Source organism: Typopeltis vanoorti, chromosome 1 (assembly GCF_054136105.1).
Source record: "Typopeltis vanoorti isolate ZY-2024b chromosome 1, IOZ_Tvanoo_1.0, whole genome shotgun sequence".
NCBI lineage: Eukaryota > Metazoa > Arthropoda > Arachnida > Uropygi > Thelyphonidae > Typopeltis > Typopeltis vanoorti.
Genome location: NC_143549.1, coordinates 121,111,950 through 121,136,099, shown reverse-complemented (window position 1 = coordinate 121,136,099; position 24,150 = coordinate 121,111,950). Strand labels below are relative to the sequence as shown.

Genomic DNA, 24,150 nt, shown 5'->3' with positions numbered 1-24,150 from the left:
GGAAGGAGACAGATTACCATACCATTTGGACTCCATTCGTCAGCCGACTGCTTCGGCTGACGAATGGAGTCCAAATAATCCTACATGTGGAACACAGTATGCAGCACTAATATACAACCTTTATCAGGTGTAATTCATTAAAAAAAATCCACACAAAAGAATCTCGCAATGAAATGGGTTCTCGATTCTTTGTGAGCACGTCATTATCTAATACTACAATAATGCAAAATGATCCATTCAGAAAATGTTATATGCTGAACTACAAAACAGATAATTATGACAACCTCAGAAATATGTGGGTTCTGAGCCATGGTATCAGTTGTTGGACGGGAAAGATATCGAAGTGCGTAGGAAGCGTTTAAAAAATAGTAAAATAATGCGATATCAAAATGTGTCCCTAGAGTTCGAAGAATAAATAAAGTAGGAGTAAAATGGATGTATAATCTAATTAAGCAAGATATTCGTAAGAAAAAGATTATGTGGAAGGAATATCTTGTGCATATGGATGATGTCAGTTATGATATAGTCCAGAAGAGCCACATGTGTTATACGGAAAGCTGAGTCTGAGTATGAAAAAGAAAATGGGCTCTGCAAGTTAAAGACAGCCAAAAAGAATTTCATTGTTATACTGCAAGTAAAAGAAGGAATGAATTTGAAAGAATAACTTTACTGAATGTAGATAATATGTGGTGACTGATGCAGAAGAGATTGTTCAACTAATGAGTAGACATTTTGCTAAAAGATGTCAATCTGGTATATACAATATTGAATTCTCCGCTACCTCTTCACTGTATTAAGAAACACATGTGTATGAGAGCTGTTGCACAAGTGAGTACGACTTCTGCAATAGGAAATGATGGGATACCAGCAAGGATGCTAATAAAAGGGTGTTCAGCTGAACCGGCTGTTCCATTGATCAGGTAACATAATTTGAGTCTCAGAACAGAGAATATTCCACAGGAGTGGAAAGAATGTATGGCATTCCGTAATGCATCCCATTGCACAAGGATGGTGCAAAGACGAATGTATCCAACTATCGACCAATCAGTGTCTCGGGAGTGATGGTGGTAAATAGTTTGCAAAAGTTTAGGACTAGTGTTCAGAAATGTGTTAACAGAGAATCTCTACTTTGCAATGGACAGTATGGGTTTATTAAGGGTAGGTCATGTTTTAGCAACTCACTCACATTCTATAATGTTACAACTGAGTTAGCCAGAGGAATGGATACACTATGATACTTTTGGATTTTGATAAGGCTTTTGACAGAATACAGCATAGAAGACTGTTGCATGAATTGGAGAATATGGGATTGGATTATAAACTATTGGCATGGATGGAATGATGGCCGACTGACAGATATCAAAAAGTCATATATGGAGGGCATGAATAAGGTAATCACTGGTATGCCCCAAAGATCGGTCCTTGGTCCATTATTATTCAATCTGTACATTAATGATGTTGGAAAGGATTTGACATATGGCATACAACTATTTGCTGATGATGCAAAGATAGGTATGGTAATTAGGACGGCTGCTGATATGCAGTACTTCTACAATGATTTGAATGGGCTGGAATTGTGGGCATGTGAAAATGGCTGTTACTTCAATGGTAATAAATGTACGGACGTGCATTTTGGTGTAATTAGATATCCAATATCATATTATATTGATGGGATTATGCTAGAGGAAACTGATCAAGCTAGGGATCTTGGAGTTTTAGTAGACGGGAAATTATAGTTCAACGGGCATATAGCAAAAGATTGTAAGTACAACTCAGAGAATAATTGCAATGCTGAAACGAACCTTGACATATAAAGATAAGATAGTCATTTTGCCTCTTTACAAGGCCTTGATAAGACCCCACTTGACCTATTGCGCGCAGGTCTGGTCTTCTGGTTTCCGTAGTGATTCTGATACAGTGGAGAGAGAGAGAGAGAGAGAGAGAGAGAGAGTCCAAAAGGATATCAGGATTGTGGAATAAAGATTATGAATATAGATTGAGAATTTGTAAGTTGTAGATACTAGCAAACAGGAGAAAAAGGGATGATGTGACTTACAAACTCTGAAAGGGTTACAGGTTACACAGAACTTCAATAGATGGAATTTTTCTTTTTATGGAGGGTGGGAAAAGGACCGGAGGTCATCCTTGGAAGTTGAGAATGCTGTGAAGAAGTTGGTGAGGACTAGATGTTTTTCTCATTGAGTATTGCATGATCGTAATGAATTGCCATTGGATTTTGTGTGTGCAAATAGCGTGAATGAATTCAAGAACAGGTATGACAGATGTTGCAAATAGTATGGCCTCTTTGATATTTGGACAATAGGAGTTACTGAACAAAGTTACCATTAAGGATTTCAACTGGAAAATGTTGAATACTTCACATATCTTCGATGCCACATGACGCATGACTTGGATCCAAAAAAAGTGGTAAAAATTGGAACAGTCAGAGCAACAGCTGTTTTAAAAGCCATGGGCAAAATATGGAAGAGTCGAGCTATAAAGATACACATCAAACTGCGCATTGTGGAAATCTGTATCTTCAGCAGCATGCTCTGTGGATGCGAGGCCGGGGTACTCCTGAGAGAATCTGAAAGGAGGATATTAGCATTCGAGAGGAAGTGTTATAGAAAGATCTTGAGAATAAGCTGGATCCATAAAGTGAACAATCAGGAAATCTATAGACGAACACAGCCAAAAGAAAACCTGATCCAGAAAACAATCAAAAGGAAACTACGTCTATTTAACCATATATGTAGAATGAACGATGGGAGGAAATTAAAAACGCTGCTGTTTGGGATGATCGAAGGAAAGAACAAAAGAGGAAGACCAAACAGAGAATGGGGCGATGATATTGTCAAATGGTGAGGAAACTCTGTACACAAACTGAGTCATCTTGCACACAATCAAATGCAATGGAAGAATCTTATCACGATGGCATTTACGGGCGTTGAACTCATGGTTGTTGTTATTGGTGGTGGTGGTGATGGTGGTTGATATTCGTGAGAAGATTGTTTGTAATAATCTCATTAAAGCGATTTAACTGAAATTGTAAATGATTCGGGCGATTATCACAAACAGTAACGAAACTCTGTCCAGATTTGCTTCTTATTAAGCGCTTTTTAATTTGCACTGGCCTGACAGCTGTTTCGAATCTGTTATGAATAATAACGTTTTGACATGGGATTGCTACGGGTATCGAATCGAGGGGGTTTTGCCTTCTTAATATCAATTAACAATGTTTTTTTTTTTTGAGTCACAGTGAAATTTTTGAGGTGCGCATCGTGATTCGTGACTTATTCGTAAAGGCAGAAAACTTTTGGGCGTCCATATCCGATGCGTTTTTTCTACATTTTTTTCTTTTTATTTGTGTGTGTGTGTGTGTGTGTGTGTGTGTGTGTGTGTGTGTGTGTGTGTGTGTGTGTGTGTGTGTGTGTGTGTGTGTGTGTGTGTGTGTGTGTGTGTGTGTGTGTGTGTGTGTGTGTGTGTGTGTGTGTGTGTGTGTGTGTGTGTGTGTGTGACGTTTCAAGCACATCTGATAGAAAACCTTGATAAATTACTGCAGTCGATATTGATCATATTTTAATTTTGGCATTAATAATATACACCTTCTTTTAAGAATATGTACATCGAATGCGCTACTCATGATAAAAATGTTACTGTTTAAAAATAAAACTATCAATTGGAAAAATGAAATTGGAATGCTTTTCCCTGACCAGGTATGTTATTGAGTGACTGAACTATAAATTCTATGTAATCTCGTAATTTTTCTCACTAGTTCACAGACTTCCCTTTACAGTATTTACTGATTAAAGCATAATAATTATATTAGAGACTCCGTTGCTCAGTCAGTTTCAACAATACCGTTTGACTAGAAAAACTTCAGTTCGACTCCCGTCGAGAACGCGAAGAACCTTTATCAAGGCTTTTCAATTAAAGGTGAGGTAGCTGAATTTTTCTTCCGGGAACTGGAGTTTTTCATCCTACAAGCCATCCAGAGGATCACAAGCAGTATATATAGCAAAAAGGAAACTGCAGCATGGAAATAATCATTAACCAATCTATATCAGATTTGGTTTCGAATGCCCACATGGTACGCTGTAGTTCTATATACAAGCGCAAAACGGAATTATATTCTTTTCAAATTTCATTCTCTGTTCAAGCAGGGAATTTTATTATATTTTTCTTGAATGTAAATGCTAATATAGTTTAAGGAGAATTAAGCGGTTTGGAAACCATTAAAAACATTCATCATTAAATATCAAATGTGTTTTTTGTAAAAATATAAATAAATTAAGAAAAAAACGTTTCGCTACTGGTGGAATTATATTATTACAGAATCATGATCAGTAGTTTCTTTTCCCATCATACACATACAGAATCGCTGAACATTTCGGCCAGTAAATGCATGCCAACAAATGATCAATGTAGAACAGCTTTCAACATTATGAAGTATTTTTCCAAGTCGTAAAAAAAAAAAAAAAAAAAAAACTTGTTTGATGAATTTCTATAATGAACCTTTTGATATAATGAAATGTGTCAAAATTATCTGAGGGACATTTATGGAGAGCATCAATATCACTCTGACAAACAATTAGTACTCTTCAGTCCGAAGTATTCCTTCTAGTTTCGTTCTTCTTCTGAGCAATTCAGGTATAGGCTTTTTATGTATTGTTCCTGCTCTGCAGATAAAGTTGATCTTTCCATCTTAATCTTGAACTTCCGCGATCTCTTCTTCCTGTGGTGTTGTTATTAAGTTTATATATATTAAGTTTATATGTTATTAAATTTGTATGTTACATTTATAATAACAAAATATATAATTTTGTTATTATATATTTTGTCCTTTTAATGGGAGAAAATGATGGTTACTTTGTTTTATTGCCTTAAACCATTCTGTGGCACCTTGATAAAAATTGAAACGATCGGACAAACAGAAATGTATAATAGTAAAATTGCATTAAAGAAGTCCATCGAATTAACAGCATGTTAAAATAATATAATCTAAAAATTAATGTTTATTTTGTTCTTTTATTATTATTATTATTATTATTATTATTATTATTATTATTATTATTTTATTATTATTATTATTATTTCTATATATTTCTATTTATATATATTAACGCAAGCATAGCTCAAACAAATATGCAACATGACAAAAATTTCATCACAGACTGGCTTACGAAAAATTCCATACACCTAATCTCAGAAAAGACAAAATTAATGATATTCAGAAATCCACTGACTCGACCAGTTGATAACAAATATATAACCATCCAACATCCACTTTCCAACATAAAAACACACAGAAAACCATTACAATCATTCAGATTGATACAGTACGATACCTTGCAATTTACTTCGATGCAGATATGAACTGGAATAGCCACATAAACCATCTACACAACAAACTCCGAACAATAAGTGGCAAACTCTACAGGTTAAAAGACATAGTTCCCACACGCCTGAAAACACTAATATACAAAGCACTATGCCAAAATATACTAAGATACGCTATAACAACGTATGCTCTCTGTGAACCCTACAAACTAAATATATTAATGCCGCTACAGTACAAAATGATAAAACTGACCTTTTGGGAACAAAGAGAAAATAACGACTTTATATACACAGCAATGTCAGAACACAAAATACTGACAGCAAAGCATTTATGTCACTATGCAGCTTTGCTAAAACATTATTTCGATGCCAACTACAGGACAGTCAGAAATACATATAGTATAACAAAACCTCAGACAACTAATTATATGACATATAAATACAATAATCACTACAGAATATAAGAGAGTAGTGGGGTTACTTCTGGCCAGATCAAGATCAAGATAAGATAAGGAATTGTGACGTGATTGGTTGTTGTTTCGATGACGACATTCTGTGTGTGTGATGAGTTTGGAATGTTTGGAATTCCCTGGGGGCATATGTGTCAGTGACGTGAGTTCTTGTGTTTTGGTTTGCGTATGGAATTATGGGTGATGGTAGAGATAAGGATTCGTGTTGTGTTGTGATTGGTGGTGCACTTCTGACGAGATCAAGATCAAGATAAGATAAGGAATCATGACGTGTGTGTGTGTTGTTATGAGATGTAGATAAGTGATGTCATTTGTTATTTGTAAATAAGTGACATCATTTGCTAGTTGTAAATAAATGACTTTGTTGTTTTGAATGGAAAGGGATATATATTAGTGTATAAGGAATCGTGTCGTGATTGGTGGGACACTTCTGACCAGATCAAGATCAAGATAAGATAAGGAATCCTGACGTGAATATTTGTTGTTATAAAGTTTGGAATGTTTGGAATTTCGCTGGGGCCCTCGTCTGTCAGGGACATCACGTGGTGTTTTCCGTTCGCCTAAGGCATTGTGGTTAATATTTAAAGATAAGAATCGTGACGTTATGTGTTTGGAAATTTCTGGGGAACATATGTCTCTCTGTGATATCACATGGTGTTTTGGTTTGGCTATGGAATTGTGGGCGATGTTTTTGAGATATGATGTCTTGAAATTTTCCCAGGGTGACACACATCCATCATTGTCGTCACGTTTGTTTGTCTATGGATGGGTGTACTAATTTCCAATATATTATGGGATATTTCTTTCCTGTTAAACGCCGGGAATTCTTAGAGTAAGTCATGATGGCGGGTTTGTTTCGAACTTTTCTGAATAATTTAATTATATACTGGTGTTCCTCGAACACACACACTTTTTTTCCATAGCTCATCTGTATTTTCTTCTATATTCATATTCTAATTCAAATTCATATTTTATTCATAATTCATCTGAACATTTTGATTTGTCTAAAATTTAGATCTTAAAGTTCAATAAATAAATTAACAAATCATGTGTGAATTCATGGCGATTTCGAAAGTGATCTTACTTAAACATTCATAACACATCATGTTTGTTCTTTTAAGTTTACATATTTATTTCACAGATATTATTTACAATGCAATATGCAGAAATAGGAATTTACAGATATCACGAATGCATAAAAAACTATTCAGTATTAGAATTATGCTTACCAAAACATACGAGCAGTGATTATTGAAATTACAATTATCAATTGTTATGTTTAGGTTAAAAAAATTAACTTGCATTTCTTTCCAGAATGGGAACATCTTGGTACTATATAGGTTTTCTGAATATTCCAAATTGTTGATTTCTAACATATATTCATAGCACAGAACACAAACACAAGTCTCAAAATGCAGTTGAATTTTCATTATAGATTACTGGGGCTAACATATATTCACAACACCTGTCTTTTGGTGACATATATATCTGCCAGCTATCAATTGTTTCCTATCTCTAAATGCGGATTTTTTTGAAGTTTTCACGGCGACAGTATTTTGAACTTTTCTGAATAATTTAATTATATGCTGGTGTCTCTACGGCATTTTAAAATAAATAAATTAAAATTAACAGACAGTTAAATGGATTGCAAAACCTTTTGTATATATTCTAGAAATTCTAATGATAATTTAAAATTACTTACAGCTTTCCAGAATGGCTCTTCTAAATACGAATATTCCAAAAAAATATTCCAAAATAGTTGAATTTTATATACACACGATAAAACAAACATAAAAACCACATAGAACGAAATTTCTGTAAATACTGTAACCTGAAATAGTTGAGTACTTCTTCCTTTAGATTTCAACCCATATATGCTATGTTATCATCATGAGCAATATCCCTCCAGCGAGCGGTTACTAAACATCATGGTTTTCTTCAAAGTGGTCTTTCATGAAGATGACAAAAGTCACATCCGTAAATTGCGGTATTGTTCAAAACGTATCATTTTCCCAAGTTTGGATGTTTCTCAAATACTTATATATGACTAAGTGATTAGCATTCACATGATTGTGATGACACATATCCTAAAATTATTCATTCTTCATTCCCGTGGAAAATTATTGCTGTAGTAATTTAATGCTTACATTTATTTTTTTAAAACCAATATTGACTATTAATTTTACCTTCGATTCCTTGTGCTCTTAACCTATTTCTGTAACTGAAATTTATTTATTTTATTTAGTTTTTTCTTTAGAATTAGTATTGGGTAACAGATTGTGACAAACAAGGTTTTGAACTCGCCGTTGCTTTTTCTTTTAGAAATTTCTTTTGCCAGCACAACAAATAAATAGTTATTTCTTATTATTTCAAATGAATATTAGCTCTGTAATATATACTTTGTTAATTTCTATGTTACCTTTTATTTGACTGTAATATTATTAACAAATGGCTCTGTAAAATAGCCAAATTCTTACAGTATTGTAACTTTTCAGGTGAAATCTTCTCCACTAAAATTCTGGCTATTAATTTAATACCCAATTATTCCTTTTGGTTCCATGAAATATTTGCGGGCTTGCATGAACAAATAAGACTTTTAATTCACTGAGTCAAAACAAAGTCTCTGGTTACTTTGTGGCATGAAATTTCACAAGGAAAAAAAACAAAATATTATGGTCTTACTTAAATTTGTATAATACATCAACGACACCCAATTTGTTCATTTAAATTTATTTTATTTATAAATTGTATTTACTGAATCTAACATACAGAAAATAAATAAATTGTAAAATACATCAGAGATTCTTTCCCATGCTTGTGGAATTGCCATCATGTGGTTTTTGACAATGTGACTCTCGTCTGAGAGTTAATTTTTCATTTGGTGATCATTGGGAATTTATTACTGTAGTAAAATTAAGGGTTGCAAAATTATTTTTTTGAAACCAATACATATACTTCTGAGAATTATTAAAAGCACAAATCTTTCATTATGTTTCCAAAAGCATTTAAAAGTACATGTTATGTTGTCATGTTTTGGACATCCAATTCATCCAATCAAGAACAGGCTCTGTATTAACCTCGTTAATGTTTTTGATATTTCTCTTCCTTTGGCAAGTAATATTTAATATTTGCATGTTGATTCTATCATCCAATTTCTTAGTTTCTCCAGAGATAGTGAACCAATTTCCCACTTCAGCTGATGGTTATATTTCATTAATCAAGAATTCTGTTTTTTTAACTCTTTCAGGTAATTCTTTCCAACTACAAGGTGATTTTGTCAATGCATATCTTACAATAATTCCATCAGAAATACAAATTTCTTTAGGAAATAAATTTGAACTCTTATTCAAAAGAAAATTGCAATCAATTATCCCAATGATAACTGAAAATTCGTATTTTTCACCCACTGTCGATTTTTCATAATCATTTTCCTTCATTCTCTTCTTAGATTACTTCATATGGAACCACAGATATATAGATATTTTTCATTATTATTATTATTTAACTGATTATTAGCTCTGATCGTATATTTTAGGTTAATGTTCTGTTATAAAATTCTAAACAATTAGAACTTTTCACAAAGAAAATTTCAAAGAATTTTGTGGCTCACCCATTATTTTGACATTACCAAACACAAAACACCACAACACAAAACAGCAGCTGTAGTGGATGAACGATTACCTTAAGTCCAAAGTTAAGCCACTTGACTCTATGGTATTTTCTTATAGTACTGTTTACATTTACCATGTCCTACCTTGACCGTTCCTTCAAAAATGAACCTTTTGTGCAGATGACTCAGCGACATGTTTTTACATGGTGCTGGATATACTGTTGGTGTGTTTTTATCTTACTTTGTGTGGGAAAAGGTAAAATTTGTATATGTGTTATCTCGAGAGTACAAACATTTTTTCTATACCAAACTTTAACAGTTAAAGTCATGTTTTTGGTTAATTATCTGCTCTCTCTCTCTCTCTCTCTGTAAAACAACCAAATTCTAATAGTTTGGATTTTCGATTATGTGAATGAATTGTTTTCAGATAACTCAAACAATGTCAATAGGTAACATTAGACAATTTCTAAAATAATCAATACATGGATATCAGTTTTCAATACTTTTTTCCCATTCCTGGCATTGATTTCACAGTTATGATTTTTTTTTAAATAATTAGAGAGAATTGCATTAGGATATAAAGTTGTTGATTTAAATATCAACTTCTAATCAGAATAACTGAGTAAAAAAATGACTGTGGAAAAACACAACAACAAAAGCACACATCTTTGTTCATTTAAGTTTACAAATGCATATTTTATTTTGCTGAAATACTATTTACAAGTATATTCACTGAGAAAAATTCAAAACATGTAATTATCTAAAAATATTTCACAATATTTAGCTTAGACTCAACATTTTCGAAAGAATTCAATGAATAAATTTTTGCTACTCACTGTTTCTTGGTTACATTACATCAAAATAGCTGCTCACGCAAAAGAGATTTTAAATCACATACCATGGTAACCACACTTTCATACATTTGATATTGTGACAGTCTGGAAATGACACCATGCCCCTCCCCTAAACATTCTGTGTATTCTTTTGTCAGCAAATATACACAAACAGTTTTTGTAAAATGTTCGTAAATGTCCCAAAATAAAGAATCTTTATTGATTTGGATAAAATCTTGAAAGTCTAATTTTACCATTAAAATATTTAAATGATTAGTGATAATTTTCCCCATGATACGAATAGATGGTAATTCAGTTTCCAAAAATAGTAAATGATTATCAATGTCATACATTTTTGCTGAAAATCTCTCAGCTTCTTCACAACTAATAGAAAAAGCTTTACTTCCATCAGCTCCTGTATCATCAAGTATTAGTTCCCCAAATTGGCATTTCAGAATATAACACTCACCGAGGTACATTTCATAGTCAACTCTTCTTTTCAAGTAGCCGAGGATATTAGACCACTTCCTGCATAACTTTTCCCAAGTGGTCCTGGATAAATACAACACAATATGTGTCTTCTAAAATAATAATCAGTTTCCATCCTTTTAGAGCTAAGTGAAGAGTTTTGTCTCATGCTATTTTGCCGAAAAAAGAAAATTTCAATGACTTTTGTGGCTCACCCATTATTTTACTTTACTTTCCTGGATACCAATCACCACAACACAATATGATAGCTGCATGGGATGAACGAATTGCCATAAATGCAAAGACACTTGACTCGTTTGTCTTTCCTTATAGTACTGTTTACCTGACCCTTAACCCTGACTGTTCCTTCCAAAATGAAACTTTTGGGCAGATGATTCATGGACATGTTTCTACATGCTGTTGGATATGATGTTGATGTGAGATTATCTTACTTTGAGACATCATAGGGCAAATCTTATCTCTGTGGCTCAAAGGGTATTCTATATTATTTGTCCTTATTATGTTAAGTATTTTATCCTCAAAGAGTGTTTTTGATGTTAGACCATGTGACTATTTCTCTCATTCATATGTCCACAATTATTGGGATGGGAAAACAAAAAATAGCATTAGGTGGTGGAAGTGAAAAGGTCATCAAGAGGGTGACAGAGGTCTTCCCTGCAATGTTCCCTCACCCCACCCTAACCCCATCACCCCCCTCTCCTCCATTTGCAGATATCTTTTAGTGATGTCACCTCCAACTGATACTGATATCTTTTTAGGAAAAAAATAAAAAAATGCGTTTTATTATTTTTCATCAAAAACACTTTTTGAGGATAAAATACTTAACATAATAAGGACAAATAATATAGAATACCCTTTGAGCTACAGAGATAACATTTGCCCTATGATGTCTCAAAGTAAGATAATCTCACATCAACATCATATCCAACAGCATGTAGAAACATCTCCAAACAAAACCAAAACACCATGTGATATCACAGAGAGACATACATATGTTCCCCAGAAATTTCCAAACCCATAACGTCACAATTCTTATCTTTAAATATCAACCACAATGCCTTAGGCGAACCAAAAACACCACGTGATGTCCCTGACAGATGAGGTCCCCAGCAAAATTCCAAACATTCCAAACTCTATAACAAAAAATATTCACGTCAGAATTCCTTATCTTATCTTGATCTTGATCTGGTCAGAAGTGTCCCACCAATCACGACACGATTCCTTATACACTAATATATATCCCTTTCCATTCAAAACAACAAAATCACTTATTTACAACTAGCAAATGATGTCACTTATTTACAAATAACAAATGACATCACTTATCTACATCTCATAACAACACACACACACGTCACGATTCCTTATCTTATCTTGATCTTGATCTAGTCAGAAGTGCACCACCAATCACAACACTAATCCTTATCTCTACCATCACCCCTAATTCCATACGCAAACCAAAACACAAGAACTCACATCACCGACACACATGCCCCCAGGGAATTCCAAACATTCCAAACTCATCACACACACAGAATGTCGTCATCGAAACAACAACCAATCACGTCACGATTCCTTATCTTATCTTGATATGGTCAGAAGTGATCCTTCTACTACTTAAGAGCTCTAAGGACATACTACAAACAAGAAACACGCACCCAAAATACCATACAAACGCAATGAAACACAATATATTCGTTCAGGCTTCCAGTTCAGCGACGCATCAAGACATTCCAAGTTGTCGCGTGTGTGTGTGTGTGTGTGTGTGTGTGTGTGTGTGTGTGTGTGTGTGTGTGTGTGTGTGTGTGTGTGTGTGTGTGTGTGTGTGTGTGTGTGTGTGTGTGTGTGTGTGTGTGTGTGTGTGTGTGTGTGTGCGTGTGCTTGTGCGTGCGTGCGTGCGCGCGTGCGTGCGCGCACGCTCGTTCGAATTTCTCAAAAAACGGCTGCAATGGAAATCAAGCAAATTAAACATAGATTTGATTTACAGCTTCCCAACACAGCAAATAAACCAATAAATAATAACTGATGTCATCATCAGATAAGCTCACAAATAAACTTCGAGAATGAAAGCTGATAAAATACATCTCATCTCATCGGAGATAAAAAATAAAATAAAAATAAAAATAAATAAATGTATCATATGTAATCAAATGAATGTAATGTACTTATCACATGTAAACAAATGTATGTAATGTTGTATCATATGTAATGATAAGTATGTAATGTATGTATCATATTATAAATTATTATAATTATTATTGTGAAAAAAAAAATTATTATTATCAGAATAGATGAATGTATCAAATGTTAAGAAATGTATGTAATGTTGTATCATACGTAAACAAATGTAAGTAATGTTGTATCATACGTAAACAAATGTAAGTAATGTTGTATCATACGTAAACAAATGTAAGTAATGTTGTTTCATATGTAAACAAATGTATGTAATGTTGTATCATACGTAATCAAAACTATGTAATGTATGTATCATATGTAATAAATTATTATTATTATTATTATTATTATTATTATTTTAAAAAATTATTATTGTTATGTTGTTCTTGGTAGAAGTAATTGTACTAAAATTACTGCTTTCTTCTAGACAAATGATTGAACATCTTGAAAGAAAGAAAGCAGATTTATTAGTGGACAAGCAGAACGTGTTTTGCAATAAACATATCGCAAATGAAGAACGCTGTAGAGATTACTACAGTTATCTTCTTGAAAAGCAATCAAACTATATAAAAGAGATCAAACAAGCAAAGCTTAAAGTTCAAGAACTCGATTCCCAGGTTGATTTAATGGAATATATTTTGTAACGTTTATCTTTCTTTTTTTTAAAAAAAAGCATGTTTATGTTATGATGTTTTTATATTTTCTATATGATTCATAGATTATACTGATTACGGCCAAAGTTGAGGTAGAGATGAGATGCCTGAAGAACAAACAAATTTTAGGAAAGGTAAGGGTACCAGAGATCAGATCATTGCCTTAGAAAAATCATAGAAAAATAGAAAGAATTTAGACTCCCGCTGGTAATGTATTTCATAGACTACTCTAAAACGTTTGACTGTGTTCAGTATATGGAAAACTGCGAGAAGTATTGTAAAGAATGGGTTTTCCTAAAAACACTATCAGGTTGATAGATAGCTTGTACAGTAAGCAATAAGCAATCACGTAAGAATAGGTGTTTTTTTAACCGATTGGCTTCAGGGTGGAAGGGAATTAGGCAAAAATGCTTACTCCCTCCTGACCTGTTTAGTATCTGTGCTGAGGACATCATGCGTTCAGCATTCGATGAGCTTAAGATAGGAATTAGGATAGGTGGTAGATTGATCAGTAATCAGAGGTACGCTGATGATACAGTATTCCTTTGTAATGACAAGGAGGAACTAAGACAAATTCTTTACAAAGTTAATGAGAAATAATATCAGAGCACTTCAGCTCAATCCTAGCAAGACAAACATTATAGTTCTCAAAGGAAATACACACAGGGAAACTTCAGAGAAACACGTGTACCTTAACCCATTAAGGACTACCGTTACCATATGGAAGATTTGTATGAGTCTCAGAAAGGGAATGATTCCACAGGAATGGAAAGAATGCATGATAATTCCATTGCATAAGAGTGGTGCATAGACCGAAGTATCCAACTATGAACCAATTAGTATCTCAGGAGTGTGGTGAAGATTATGGAAAAATTGGTTAGTGGTCGCATTCTGAAATGGGTTGAGAGTGAATCCCTACTTTGCAATGAACGGCATGGGTTCACTAAGGGAAGGTCATGTTTTAGCAACTTGTCCAATTTTATAACAATGTTATCATTGAACTAGACAAGGGGGGGGGGGGGATGGATACGCCATGATAGTTTTGGATTTTGCTAAGGCTTTTGGCAGAATACAGCATGGACGATTGTTGCATAAATTGCTGAATATGGGTTTGGTTATTATATATTAGCGTGGATAAGAGGATGGCTGACTGACAGATATCAAAAAGAAAGTGGTCTACGAGGGATGATGTGAGTGTGCAAGATTTACCTTAACCAGTGGTGTACCACACGGATCAGTGTTTGGTCTACTGTTATTCAATCTGTACGTTAATGATATGGAAGGATTTGCAAGTGACATTCAGCTATTTACTGATGATGCAAAGATAGGTAGGGTAACAGGAATGCTGCTGATATGGAGTACTTTGCAGAATAATTTGAATAGGCTAGAATTGTGGGCATGGGAAAATGGATGTCAGTTTAATCTCGGTAAATGTAAAGTGATTCACTATGGCGTGATTAGATATCCAATATCGTATTATACTGGTGGGATTATGCTAGAATAAAGTGATGAGGCTAGAGATCTTTGAGTGTTAGTAGATAGGTATTTGAAGTTCAATCCAAATCCAAATACAATCCAAAAGATAATTGCAATGCTGAAAACGAACGTTCACATGTAAATATAAGGATGTCATTTTGCCTCTTTACAAGGCCTTGATAAGACCTCATTGTGTCTGGTGTGGTCTCCTGGTTTCCGTTGTGATTCTGATATTGTGGAGAGAGTGCAAAGGAGAGCGTTAAAAATGATATCAGGATTATGAATACTGATTATGAATACAGATTCAGAATTTGTAGCCTGCAGACACTATCAAATAGGAAACAAAGGGGTGATGCGATTGGTACTTACAAACTTCTGAAAGATTCATTTAGGATTTCAATGGATGGAATTTTTCAATTTCTAGAGGGTGAGGAAAGGAAAAGAGGGCATCCTTGGAAGTTAAAAACGAACACCGCTACGAAGGGGGATGAGGGCTAGATTTTTCTTTCATAGTGTGGTGCATGATTGTAATGATTTACCATTGAATGTTGCGAGTGCAAGCAGTGTGAATGCGTTCAAGAATAAGTATGATAGCTGGTGCATGTAGTATGTGGCCTCTCTCTCTCTCTCTCTCTCATTGAGTTCTTGACTCCCAGGAGGTTTCTCTGAATAATAATAATAATAATAATAATAATAATAATAATAATAATAATTATTATTATTATTATTATTATTATTATTATTATTATTATTATTATTATTATTATTGACATTGACAAACCCCCTCTCAAAAACCATCACTACAAGAACACAAACAAATAAACACACCATGTCTAAATCCAACCATACTTCCAAAAAAAAAAAGAAGAAGAAAAATTAAACTGTAATAGCAGTTGAAGTCTTCCAAGCATGTACCAACAAACAGTAAAATCAACACCTGGCTTATGACCAGTATAGAAATATAACCATGAAACCACCGCCATCTATCATATATTACTTCCTCAGATAAGCTCTGCTAAGCTTCGAGGAAGAAATCAGAAATGCCTCCCAAAGAAAGAATATAATACATTATACAGAAGGGGAAAAAAAAGAACTAAACCTTGTACATATGTAATATTATGTGTTGTAAATATGCAATCAGAATATACAAATCATAATTTCAATAATAATAATAATAATTTTTTATTATTAATATTTTTTATTGATTGCTAAAATATTTATACATACAATAAACATCTTGTGTGACATTGCATCTTATAATTTTATAGAGTTCAGCACTAAGTGCTGCAATTCCTACATTGGATTTCAATTAAAATTTTTAATAATATTTTTTTGCCTTTATATTATGTATTTACAACACATGTTCTTCTAATATTAACAATGAAGATTATACAGAATTTTTTGTATATTTTTTTATTTTTTTATTTTATTTTTATTTTATTATTTTTTTTAAGTTTGAGAAAGGGAAAGAATGATTATACATACAAATTTCTGCATTTGCTTATAAGGATTACTTGTAGATGAGTGAGGCAAGTTAATCCCACCTACTTCGAAGATTGGGTTAGCTTTTATGAAGAGAGTGGGATTTAGCCTTCACTATTTGTGTTGTTGCTACTGTTTATGTATGGGATGTAGGCATTGGATGCTAGTGATTTGTGATGTGTATATTAGTGTTAATGGTTTCTTAACTTTGTTGGTATATTTTCCAGAGTTCGTTTTTTAATGTTCTGTAGTTATCTACGTGTTTTAAATTTCTTGGTAGGTTGTTGAGTTGCGTGGGTATCTGATGTGATCTCACAAAAGAACCGTATGAGTTGTTGAAGGGTGTGGGGATGTAGAGAGTTGTTGTAGGTCGTGTTATACGATATGTGTCTCTGTTGTTTGAGAACTGTTGTTTACAGAACTACAGAACTTAATAATAATAATAATAATAATAATAATATTTTTTTTTTTTTTATGGCTCAGATAAATTGCATACATAGTTGCTGTAGTAATTATATGTATATAATATTTATAACGCATTACAAGTGTGTATAACAGATACTTGCAAGTTAGTAATTTTCTTCCTCGAAGCTTAGCAGAGCTTATCTGAGGAAGATAATAGATGACAGAGGGTGATGGTTTCATGGTTGTGTTCCTATAGTGGTCACAAGCCAGGTGTTGATTTTACTGTTTGTTGGTACATGCTTGAAAGACTTCGACTGCTATTACAGTTTAACTTTTTTTTTTTTTTTTTTGTGCAAATAGGGTTGGATTTAGACATGGTGTGTTTGTTTCTTTGTGTTCTTGTAGTGGTAGTTTTTTGAGAGGAGGGGTTGTCGTAGGTTTGTGTGTGTGTATGTGTGGTGGGGGAGAGAGAAACAGGAATTGCTCTAATTTTCATTCTCGCTATAATATTTATACAGTGCCTGTTTCAGCTCTCTGTATGTTCCTAGGTTTCTGTTGTCGAACGGCAGTTTGTTTATCATGTCAGGTACGTAGAAGTTTCGGGTGGCTTTGCCGTAGTGATTGTTGTACTTACATGTTATGTAGTTTGTTGATTGTGGTCTTGTTATTTGATATGTTGTTCTGGTTACTCTATATGTTGGGCTGTAGTAGTGTTTTAACATGACTGTGTAGTGGCATAAGTGTTTCACCTTAAATATTTTGTGTTTTGTCCATGCTTCCTGCATAAGAGTGGGTTGTTCCCAGAATATCAGTTTTATCATTTTATCTTGCAACCATTGTAGCCTGTTAAGTCTGTAGTCTGCGCAGAATGCGTATGATGTGATTGCATATCTTAAAATGTTTTCACATAATGCTTTATAGATTAGTATTTTTATGTGGGTTTGGGGCAATGTCTTTTAATCTGTATAGTTTGCTTGCTATTATCCTAAGCTTGGTATGTAGGTAGTTTGTATGGCTATTCCAACTTTGATCTGAATCGAAGTGAAGTCCAAGGTAGCGTGTTGTTTTCACCTGTGTGATGGTTGTGATTTTAGGTTCTGCACTTTGTGTATAGGAGGATGAATGTTTGATAGTGAGATATTTAGTTTCTATGGGCACGGTTTGGGGGTTTTTGAATATCATTAGCTTTGTTTTTCCAGGGTTTATATATATGCCGTTTTCGGTTAACCAGTTAGTGATTTGATTGATGTCGTGTTGCATATTTTCGTAAGCGATTTTTGCAGTGTTGTGAATGGATACTATGGCAGTGTCGTCTGCATACTTGAAGATTTTACTTTTTAGGGGGAGTTGGCTTATGTCGTGTGTGTATATGTTAAATAGAATGGGAGATAGAACAGCTCCTTGCGGTACTCCACAGTTTACATGTACCTCTTTGCTGTGTGCTGATCCTATACGTGTGATGTGCTTTCTGTTTTTCGTGTATGCTTTAAACCACTGGAGTAGGCGACCTCCAATTCCGATATGGGTAAGTTTCGTTAACAAGGTTTTATGTGTTAGTGTGTCAAATGCTTTTGTTAGGTCAATGAATGCCACTAATGTTATTCTGTTTTTATCCAATGCAGCGTTTATTAGATCTGTGAAATCTTCCAGGAGTGTTGCTGTTCCTTTATTTTTTTGAAAGCCATATTGTGTTTTGGGTATGATTTGAAATTTTTCAACGTATGTGGAGAGTTTCTGATGTACAATGCGCTCCATGATTGGGTTGATTACAGGCAGCGTGGCGATAGGTCTGTAATTACTTATTATGTTTCTTTTTCCCTGTTTGTGTATGGGTGTGATTAATGCAGTCTTTAGTGTTTCAGGTATGTGTCCCGTTTCGAAGATTTTATTTAACAGTTTTTGTATAACTGGAAGTAGGGCGGTTGAGTGTTTCTTGATGTCTTTTGGTCTGATTCCGTCTATCCCCGGTCCTTTGTTAGGATTAATTTGTTGAATTGCCAGTGATAGTTCTTCTTTTGTTACTGTGGAGAACCACATCGACTGGGTTGCTCGTGGACCTAGTGGAGAATGTTCGTATGTGTGAGGAAAGGTTGTTTCTTGTAGCTTTTGGACAGAGTTCACGAAGTGCTGATTAAAGTTGTTTGCCAACTGTTTGAGGGATTTGGGGTCGCAGGCAAAGCTGTGTTTTGTTGTTTCTGTGGCAGTGGTTCTGTGTATATTGTCCAGCATTTCATTAATCAGGTGCCAATAATAATAATAATAATAATAATAATAATAATAATAATAATAATAATAATAATAATAATAATAATAATAAAAGGATTGAATTGAAAAAGAAAAAAATTATTATTTAAAAATATTATTAACTTGCAAGTATCTGTTATTCACAATTGTAATGTGTTATAAATATTATATAATGTTTATAACACATTACATAATTATATATAATTATTACTGTATCTATGTATGCAATTTATCTGAGACATAATAAAATGTTTAAAACATAAAATAAAATAAAATAAATTATTTTTTTTTATTATTGTATTTCATTTTACTTTATGTTTGCTTTTTTTCTTTTGTGAATGAAATTAATTTAAATGAATGAATGTGTTGTATTCTGAGGTGCTCAGTTGAAATCTACAATCAAAAACATTCCATCACATAGGAAGCTCCCTCCCATTTCATTTGTTATTTACGGTATTATATCCCAAATAAAAACACTCATAATGATTTTATCACAAATTAGTATGTATTTGTGATGTTTGTGAATTTGTTTTACATATTTGTTAATATTTATTAGCGATGACGTTAGAAAATTCATAGAAAATGGAGAATTAAAACTATTATAGAATTCAACGTTAAAATGGCCATCTTAATGCGAGTAACCAAACTTTTCCTGGATTAAATACTATATGATTATGACATTATTGCAGGGATCCTCAGCGTAAAATCTGCTAGGTTTGGTGACAAGACCTAGACTTAAAATATAGTAATTAAGTCATGAAAACTAGTTGCCCTTTAAGGGATCCGTTATTATTCATAAATATTGTTCTTGTTCCTGTTCAAAGGAATAACTATAAACCGATAAAGGCGGATTGTCGATTGAAATTAGCAAGACGAATTAGTCACCGCATAGTTCATACAATTCACATTCCTTTTTTAATAATGAAGATAACATGTCTATGTGATCCATTTTGCTTAATTGATCGCAAAAATGTTATGAAAATGAAAATATTAACAACAGAAAAATGTGATTTATCGAATGTTTTGCAAATAAATAAATATATGATGATATTTTTGAACTTGAAACTCTTTCTTTAGATAATGGCTACCTATCGTGGTTTGAATAAGAAAAGACAGGAATATGTACGGGTTACAAGAAAGGCTCATCCAACAACAACAGCAAATAAAAAAACCATCATAATGGAAGGACGTTTGGAGCACGTAAGAATTTCAAGATATAATTTTACCAGAATATTTATCGTAAAATAGTATTTCTTGATGCGGTTCTTGTTCGGAATATTCAGCTCTAGTGATTCTTCGAAATATTCAGTTCCTCCTTATATCAGTTAGCCAAAGGGTTTGCTTTTCGAATTCGTAATAATTAGTACTTTTATTTATTTATTTCTTGATAGTACCTGTGTAAGTCTTGTGTGCAAACTCTCTTTGTTCTTAGTACTAGACGAAAAACTGTTATAGGTTCGATTCTAGTCATCTACATATTCGTTAATATTGTAAATCAGTGACTTGGCGCAACAAACGTTGTTTCATTTTTCTATGCATAGTACACCGAAAATATCCTTCTGAATATTTATGAAAAGCTTGTAATAAATGAAACAAAGATCATTGTTTTAATTCAACATTTTACGAATGCTACTGACATTTCTAAGATTGGTGTTGCCAATTTATCATATCAATTTATTTAAAATCGGTTCACATCAAGAAATAAAATCACTGATGATGTTAACATCGTTTTCTTTCAGTAATACAAATGTCTACCTTGCACAAATAAATAATTGACGGAATAAAACATTAGCGTTGATTGTTTAACAATTTTTAAAATGTATATTATTGCACTAACATCATACAAATTTGAATAATTTTTATACATTTAATATTTTAAATAAATACTGTAAATAATCATTAAAATATTTATTTTAAATAAATAAAAATGAAGAAAAGTTTGACTAATAATGGCTTCTATATTTCATTTTTTTTCTGAGGTATTTCAAGAAAATAATTACTTCAAAAGTAGTTGACTTACACCCTAATTTAGAAGATAAAAGGTGGATTTTGTAATGTACATTATCTGTCATGTGTGTGTGTGTGTGTGTGTGTGTGTGTGTGAGAGAGAGAGAGAGAGAGAGAGAGAGAGAGAGAGAGAGAGAGAGTGCAGTTCTGAATAATGTACCCTGCTAGCGTGTGATAAACGGAGACAATACCGGAATTACTGACCTCATATTTTTAATTTAAGAAAAATTTTAATTTCTTAAAAAAAATAACAAAATCTTAGTCTGTTATAAATCAGAATTATTGGAGACGAAATCTAAGCTGCACCTCTAAACAGTGTTAATAGAGTTAAAAACTGTAATACTGTTTCCTGACTGATCACGTAATGAAATTCTGACTAATCAATGCGCACACAGTCCTAATGTGACGTAGGCGTACAATGTGACGTAGACATGTACCCATATGGTATGTTTTTTCCGCAATTATGTTTTTACAGCAGAAATATTTTACAATTTCTTATATAGAGTCCTTTTTTAATTATAGGTTTTAATTCTGTCAGTGAAAAGATCCTCTACAGGAAATGTCACCTAGAATTCTCGAACTTATCCTACAAAAGATGTAGGGTTTAGACGAGAATTGTGAGTTTGCCATACTTCGACTTCACGTTTTATTTAAAAATAAGTTTTCGCACATGATGATTTTTAAGATGAAATAATGGCCTCTTGAAAAGAAAATGACATTCGCCATAAAACTGCACAGCGTGTCTACTTTATCCTGGAAGTGATATAATCTTTTCAGTTTCAATGCTAGGAAAACAGCTCTATCTTATTTCCCACAAAAAAACAGAATCCTTTGACAACACCCAAATCCCTATGCATGATTAGTACTATCTTCTTGGGTTAACACTAACCTCAAATCTCTCTTAGCACAAACGTATTACAAATATTCCCTCCTCTTCCTACAAAATATCAGGTTTTGTTTTTTTTCTCGAGGCTTTACCTTAACGCTAAAAAACACCTAACTTTATACAAATCACAAATCCGTCCGACAACTGAATAGTGTTCTTACATCTGGAGTGATTCCCCCTAAGAGCTCTCTAAAGATAATAGACTGTGCAGAAAAAGATGATCAGACTGACTAATAACTCCCCCTCTCTCACTAATACGCTTCGCTCACTTTCACATAGGTGCTCAATTACTGCTGTTTGCATCTTCTACAAATACTTCTACTTTACTCTCGGTCAAATCTGTTCAAACGCATGCAACAACTAATCAACACTCCATCAAAGTGCATCTCCAAACTCACAGAACAAATTTCTCCTCCTCCTCCTCTTCGTTCATCCCTTCCACTGCTGCCCTCTAGAGCAGTCAGCAGTCCTATGTGTTTCCTAAGGAATTCAATTTACAGCTCTTCGAGGTAAATGCGAACAAGTTACTTTTTATCCCATGGTACTAGTGTGCTATAGGTTGACTAACATCTCTTGGATGTGTTCCCCATTAAAAAAATAAAAAATGACAAAATAGTACACGTCGCTCCCAGCGCATCATGAGTTTCTACCTACAACCAAGAAGAACCAAAATGTCTCAACGGTATTGTCTGATGGTGAAACCTTGAAAATAGACTAATAAAATACACTCACATTGCGTTGGACTTTTTGTGTTTTCTCTTTATTTCGTACTACGAGCATTTCTAGGATTGCAATTCTGACCATAGGATTGTATAAATGTCATCATTTAACTTTACTCTTTTTGCGTTTAAAATAAATGGTCGATATAATCAGAGATAATTTAAATCTACGGATCTGACATACAGGGTGTTCGGGATAAATTTGACATATTTATAATTAATTATATTTTTCCGTAAGTTACATGTATTAACACACACTTCTCTTCATTTAAAAGTTTGGACCCTTCTTCATTCATATACAAGATGTCAGAAAGGATGGATAGCTGGAACCCACCTGAATCATGGAAGAGAATAACTTGTATCATGATGATTCGTGCCCGCCATCAAAATAAGGATATTACGACTGCTGCCCAATGCTCCCTGAATACAGTAAAAACAATCAGGCATGAACTAGAGACTTGCAATGGTGACTACGAGGATGTAGCAAGAAGAAAGATCCCTAGCAGACGATCTGATTGCGTTCGTACAGCAGAATTCCTCGCAAATCTGCAGGAACAGGTGTTGAAGAACCCTGGCATTGGAATTCGGGCTTTGTTCGTGGAGTTGCTAACTGTAGTCAAGCCCTGGATAACAAGGGTAGCCAATGGTAGGCCGTATGTATGGCAGCAGGATTCGGCCCCTTGCCACACCTCTGGGAAAAGTCAAAAATGGTTGTCTGAAAATTTCTACGACTTCACCAGTCCAAATGTTTGGCCTCCAAACTCCCCAGACCTTAACCCCATGGATTATTTTGTATGGGGCGCAGTTGAAAAAGACACCAATCGCACTTCCAGTAATACAAAAGCCCAGTTAATGGATAAAATTAAAACGGTTTTTGCGGCCCTTCCCAGGGAGACTGTAGCATCGGCTTGTTCGAGGTTCCGAAGCAGAATTGAAGCTGTGATCGATGCTAATGGTGGTTATTTTGAGTAAATCTTGTTGATAGTATTGTAATTAACTCTGCCTGTAATGTTTTTTTGTCAATTCATTAAATTTAATAGATACAAAGAAGATTTTCTTTTTCCTTACGAAACTGTCAAATTTATCCCGAACACCCTGTAGAACATATAATGTGTATTGCTTAGCATGAATATAATGGGAATATAAACTACGTAATTTAAAGAAAACAGTTGTATGGTTAATTAATTAATTTAAGTAATTTTTCGTCTGTTAGTCAGCCTGAAGGCGCTATTAAGATTTTAATTTTACTCACTGACAACGTTCGCTGGGCACGTCACTTGGCTACTAAATGATGGCGGAGCGCAACATTAGCGTTAAATGCAATTTATTATAATGATTTGTAGAAAGGATCACGTAGCTAA

General features: G+C 33.7%; 1 protein-coding gene across 1 annotated transcript in view; it reads left to right on the top strand.

Moving 5' to 3' along the window:
• LOC150110366 (uncharacterized) overlaps window positions 1-24,150 on the top strand; it is a 98,182-nt gene that overhangs the window by 61,825 nt on the left and 12,207 nt on the right. Inside the window, exons 3-5 of the mRNA XM_090396727.1 lie at window positions 13,345-13,534; window positions 13,636-13,704; window positions 20,255-20,377. Coding sequence (XP_090252853.1) covers window positions 13,345-13,534; window positions 13,636-13,704; window positions 20,255-20,377 — 382 coding nt within the window. The remainder of the gene's footprint in view (window positions 1-13,344; window positions 13,535-13,635; window positions 13,705-20,254; window positions 20,378-24,150) is intronic.